General features: G+C 50.2%; 1 protein-coding gene across 1 annotated transcript in view; it reads left to right on the forward strand.

Annotated features, from left to right (window-relative positions):
- Positions 1 to 3,699, forward strand: part of CDC42BPA (CDC42 binding protein kinase alpha (DMPK-like)) — a 123,504-nt gene extending 119,805 nt beyond the window's left edge. The window contains exon 34 of the mRNA XM_010152296.1: positions 2,952 to 3,699. Within this exon, the coding sequence (XP_010150598.1) occupies positions 2,952 to 3,083 (132 nt within the window). The 3' untranslated portion in view covers positions 3,084 to 3,699. The remainder of the gene's footprint in view (positions 1 to 2,951) is intronic.
- The last annotated feature ends 2,278 nt before the right edge of the window (positions 3,700 to 5,977 follow it).

Raw genomic sequence — 5,977 nt, forward strand, 5'->3', positions numbered from 1 at the left:
CGTCCATGTAATTCAGCCCCTCGCTGTCGCGTTGCCTGTGCTTCCCGTCTCTGCACTAAACTGCAGAATATTATTTTGCACATTTTGCTGACTTGCTGCCCAGATAATTCAGCTCTGGTAAGGTTGGGGTTTTCATGTATTTTGGGGCCTTCCTTCCTAACACCCAAGGTTGAGCCAGCAGTCGCTAAGTCACCGTGTCGTTGTGTGTCTCTGCATTGCAGAATCTCCGGCCTCAGGAAAGTCGGACCGTATTCAGTGGCTCTGTCAGCATCCCATCGATCACGAAATCCCGCACGGAACCAGGACGATCGATGAGCGCAAGCAGCGGGTTAGCAGCACGTAAGCCAACGGATCTCTGTTGCTTTGGGGTCTGTGCACAAGTATTTTAGGGAAGGACATTCCTGCGTTTGCTTCTGTCCATACTGCCACTAGACAGGGTTTTCAGAAGTGATGGCTGACTCTGTCCCCAAGGAGGGCAAGCACAGTCTTTTAGTCTTGCTCCTTTCCTTTGAAAAGGAGCACATGAATAAGCAGCTAGTGCTTTTAAGAGTCCCACATTTGTAATCTGTCAAATTTTTAAAACTGAGGTTATAATTAAAATTACATTCATACCCTTGGGACTACTTTGCAGCTGTGGAAGTATTTTACATCAGTGGCAAGTTGTTCCCAGGCTCCGTGGTTATTGAGTTTGTTGCTGAACTGTGCAGAGCTCTTGATACCTCTCTCGCTGCTAGCGCAGAGAGAAGGCAATAGACAACTGGCTGCTGGTAGGGAGGAGTTGCAGTGCATTAGAAACACCTTTCCTGGTGCTGCCGTGCTGCCTTTGTGTGCCAGAGACAACACAGAGCCCAGGCAAGGGACTAAATAACAGACGATGTGACGGGAGAGGCAAGACCGGTGTCCAGCTTCCCTGCTTTTTCCCTTCCCACATCCCCTGCCACGTTTGCTGCACGTTGCCCGTGGCTTGCAGAACGCGTGTGTGTTGCCTGGAGTCTGTGCCTGACAGTACAGCCCACCTGCACCCTGGGAGAGAGACCACCCAACGCCTGCCATCACGGCAGTTTCTACGACCGCTTTGTCAGAAACACGGTGACTGTGCTGGCTGAAATGTGCTCGTGCTGACACGCCAAGGGAGAGACCAGAGAACCCCTGGGAAAAACTGTAGCTGGCAGCAGCCATGGGAAAAGCCCACATAACCTGTGAGCCAGGAGCTGAGCTTCTTGGGACGTGCTGGGGGAAAGCAGAACTAACCAGAGAAGCAGCTAACAAATTTCTAGTACGTTGAGTTTTCATTCCTCTGCGTGTTTTAGGATCATCTGCACAAAACGGCAGTGCTTTGCGGAGGGAATTCTCGGGAGGTAGCTATGGAGCAAAGCGTCAGCCTATGGCATCGCCCTCGGATGGTTCCTTATCCTCCGGTGGCCTGGACCAAGGCAGCGATGCACCAACAAGGGACTACGAGCGAGAGGTGAGTGACAGGAGAAAGAGGAGGGCATTCAACTGTGATGATAAAGATGAGGAAGTTGAATTCTGTCATGGGTTTGGCTACAAGTTGGGGAGTGGTTGACAACGAATACTTGGATTCCCTGTATTTCAACATATCCTGACAAAAGACTTTGGTCAAACTGTGTCAACTCTCGTCCTGGTATTTAACACACAGAAAATGCTCCCTGTGCTCCTTACCTGGAGGTATGTGGGTAGTCAGGCTCCCAGAAATTATGGCCCAGTAGAGTAACAGCTTGATAGTGACTTATCACAGCTTGAAGTGGCAATATTCCTTCTGCCCTTTATTTGCACAGAATCTTAAGCTACTTCAGCAACCATTTCACATTTTGTACTCAGAGTGCCTGAAGTTAACAAGGTAATTTAAGAGTGATCGTGTTGTTATTTCATTTAGCGCAGAAACAGGATTTAGTAAGTTATTTTGTGCAGAACAAGACTGTCACTGTGATAGGGCTGCAGTCCTGCCCAATGCTAACCTCAGTCCCTCCAACCAAGGATGTTTTACATGAGAGGGTTCAGTCTGAATCTCCGAGCAAAACTCCCCCAGCCTGTTTTCTTACCAAGGAGTGAGAAAGTCAGAGATCACACAGGCTGTGCACGGGACTGAATATGTGGCAGCTGGAAGGCAACTGTCAGCCCAAACTCCAGCTCAGGCGTAGTTGCATCCTACGGTACACTAGAAGACCCAACTGGAGTAACCTGATAGGATGCTTTGAGTTAATATCCTGGGAGTGCCCTAGAAGAGGTAGCTGCGATGAGGCCCGTACCACAAAGATTTCTGTTTAGTGCATCTCAGACCATAATCTGTGAAAAGACAGGAACCATTGTAGCTTCACAGGCAACCTGAAGTTGCACACTCTGCTGCCCCAGAGGCCCTTGGCAGTATGCAGATTGCAGGAATGTAGAATCTTGACTGCAAGAACATGGCCTGTACTGACAGGACAAGGGGTAATGGCTTTAAACTGAAAGAGGGTGTATTTTCATTGGATATCAGGAAGTTCTTCCTGGAGAGGGGGGTGAGGCACTGGCACAGGTTGCCCAGAGAAGCTGTGGATGCCCCATCTCTGGAAGTGTTCAAGGCCAGGCTGGATGAGGCTTTGAGCAACCTGGTCTAGTGGAAGGTGTCCCTGCCCATGGCAGGGGGGTTGGAACTAGATAGTCTGTAAGGGCCCTTCCAACCCAAACCCTGCTGTGATTCCAAGAATCCCACAGGTGCCACATCCTTCTGTCAGCATCTGTTATGCCTGCTGACAGCAGTGTGATCTGACCACTTACTCTTAATTCTCCCCGGACCAGGAAATTCTGAGGAAATTCCTCAGTATTTTTGGACACAAGGAAAATACGTGGAGGCCTTCGAATCCAGTCACCTGTTGCTCAGACACCCTCAGGCGCTCTCCAACTCACTGCCCTGTTACTTACTGGTGGTGTTCTGTGTCTTTGGGCTGCAGGACTCTGACTCTCCGAGACACTCGACTGCATCGAACAGCTCCAACCTCAGCAGCCCTCCCAGCCCGGTTTCTCCCCACAAGACCAAGAGCCTCTCCCTGGAGAGCTCTGACCACGTGAGTTGGGACTCATGAACTGCTTCAGCATTCAGATTTGACATCACAGCAGCTTGCTGTCCCCATGGCTGTCCCCGTCACTCGCTCCAGTTCTCACCTTCATCATCCTAACCCTCCCCATTCCCTGTCTGAAAGTCATCCGGGAGCGGGGTGCGGAGGAAGGTAAAAGCTGGTTGTCTTCGGCACCGCTCGGCACTGCCTCACCCTCCTTTCCCCAGGTTTGACAGCAGCCAACGAGCCAAGCTAGGGTGTTGGTAAATATCAGACGCTGTAGATTCGTATTAGTATTGGTTTCATTTTTGTGGTTACAGCTGCTTCGTTTTCAAAGACGTATTTATCCCACACGCCCCCCTTCCACTTCCCCAAAAGTAGCTTAAGTAGACCAGACCAGTATCGACAAAAGAAGATTCAGAGGGATTTTGTTTTCATACGAGAGCTCGTTGTACTGTACAGAAGTAGCACAGAGCCCTTCCCCGGCGTGGGGAGCGACCGGTATGTCAGAGGCACATAAAAGCTTTCAGCCACTACGTTTGAATGTCAATCTGATTGTCGCCAGCAAATCCTTATTGATTAAAATGATGCATATTTTACTACAGCACAGAGTTTAAATAAATACGCAGATGTTAGAGTAAAATACGTATGTATATATTCAAAGAAAAAAAAGCATTGTGTATGCAGCAGAAGATGGATGCTTATTTAAGAGAGCCTTTAATTTAAGATTTGTGTTGTCCCTGTTTTCATGCTCGGTAGTATACAGACTTGGAGGCCTGGCCTAGAACCTTTCCCAGGACAGACATTCCTTTGGTGCAGCGCTCGCTGCGCTGCCGGGAGAGGCCCCCGCCGTGCTTCCACAGCATTTCTTTGCTTCTGGCGGTAGCAGAACTCAAGCTGCAGTTCCTACTTTCGCGTTAATCCCCGTCCTTCGCAAAACGGACGACGCTCGGAGAGCCGCCCCCTGCCCCGACAACCCAGGGCGCCCGTCGGCCAGGCGGCTGCCCGGGTTCCTCGTGTGCCAGCTCTGCGGCCGAGGAACCTTCCGGCACACCACGGTAGAGGCCCTTACGGCAGCAAGGGAGTTCAGCGCAGCAGGATTCCGCAGGAAAACCGTTTCCCTGGGTCAGCCTTTGACCAGGTTTCACTCGGAAGGGAGCAGTCTTCCACATCTCCCCGACCATCCCTAAACTGTTAGTGCTGTAACCAAATACGAGTTGCTAACGCGCATCAGCCAAACGAGTGCCCTTAGCCCGAAGCGAGCCCTGGCTGGCTCCGCTGTCACTGTAGCAACGAGGCACCTTGACGACCGACCTCACACTGTTCACGCCGTACAGGGAGTCGAAGACGCCCGGTCGCCTGCAGCTGCCACGCTGGCAAGGTGGGTTTTCCTCTCCCTCCCCACCCGTGCAGTCTGCAGTTGTTTCTGCCGGAGGGCGGAAAGCGTTGCGGTGGAAGGCAGAGCCCCCTCAAGTTGCAAAAACAACTACTAGAAAAGCTGAAGCTGGCCGTGCAGCCAGCAGGATGAAGTGAGAGACCGGCGAGAGGGAGGCGTCTCTTCTCGAGTTGGCAAAGCAGGTGTGTTTCTCCTCTGGGCGCACGTTCACGTGAGCCTCCCTTCTCAGCTGTCGCTGGCTTTGTATGAGCGTACTCCAACGCCTAAGGGCTTTTTGTATTTAGAATACTGGGGTTTGTGGGATTTGGAAACTTGGTATGGCTCTTCATGAAACCATTCCATATTCTTGCAGTCAGCAGTATATAGTGTTTCACCCACACAGAGCTTGGAGTTTTCCAGTTTCTGTCTTCCCTAATGGAAGTTATAGGTAAGTTCACACCATGTTCAGTGATTTCCAGGTGTGATCTAAATGTGAAATAGGGAATGAGCCACGGATCATTCAATCCACTTAATCATGCTGGGTCTCCTAGGTAAGATTTCTCTTTCACTCTGAATCGTGAGGCTTGTCCAAGTTTAAGCTCAATCAATGTTATTTTGGGAGAGGAATTCAAGAATTGTTTCAGAAACCATCGTTATCGAAAGCCTGTCCCTCCCCTGTTTGGGTTTTTCAGAGTAGCAAGCTGGTTGGGGTGTCTGTTGTCACTTCAAAGCCGCTACGTTTGCAAGCCCGGCGTTTTTAATATTAAAAGCTTTAGCCAACAGCTAAGCACTTGAAATTATTTCCTCCCAGAACAGTTTTCGGTCTTGCCGAGGGACGGATAGGCAGGGCGTTATCGGCATTGTTAAAATTCCACATCAGCTTCTTTTTAAAGGCTGCGTGTTGCTTCAGCAAGTATAGCCACTGCTTTTTTCCCCACCGTTCCCCCTTTTCGGTGAAGCGTGCCCACACACTTTCCAAGCGCCGTTGCAGACTAGTTTCGTATTTACTGCACGTTGTATTTAAACACTGATCTTATTCTGATGCTGAGAGAAGGTATTTAAAGAGCAGTCATTTGAGGCAGAGCAGCCTGCGTGACAGGCCCCCGAGAGAGGGTCACAGGATCTTGGGGTTTTTTTGTGGATTTTTTTTTTTGGTGGTTACTTTTTGCAGTTGAGCTGATGCTCCCGCCTGAAAACGGGACCCAAAGAGCCACGACGCAGCAATTACACCGAGTAAACCCCTACGTTCACTCCGTTTCGGTGCCTGCGATCAAACCCTGACGTTTTCAGGCAGAGCGTAGGTCAGCTGTGGCGCCAAGCGAAGCTCCGCGGGCCTACACGGTTTCTAAGCCTTTCCTTTGGGATCGCTGTATTTACTCATTAGTCTGGTACTGGGCATTTTTGTACGCACCTGTTGGAAGAAGGAGAAGCCGCAACTGTTCTCTCAGTTGAAAAGCAAATGACCACATCACTCACTTGAAAAGCGAAAGATTGTCCTAGGGCTTGAATCGTTTTCTGTATTTGGGGACCGCTGGATTATACGCTC

This window comes from Eurypyga helias, unplaced genomic scaffold (assembly GCF_000690775.1).
Source record: "Eurypyga helias isolate BGI_N326 unplaced genomic scaffold, ASM69077v1 scaffold8870, whole genome shotgun sequence".
Taxonomy (NCBI): Eukaryota; Metazoa; Chordata; class Aves; order Eurypygiformes; family Eurypygidae; genus Eurypyga; species Eurypyga helias.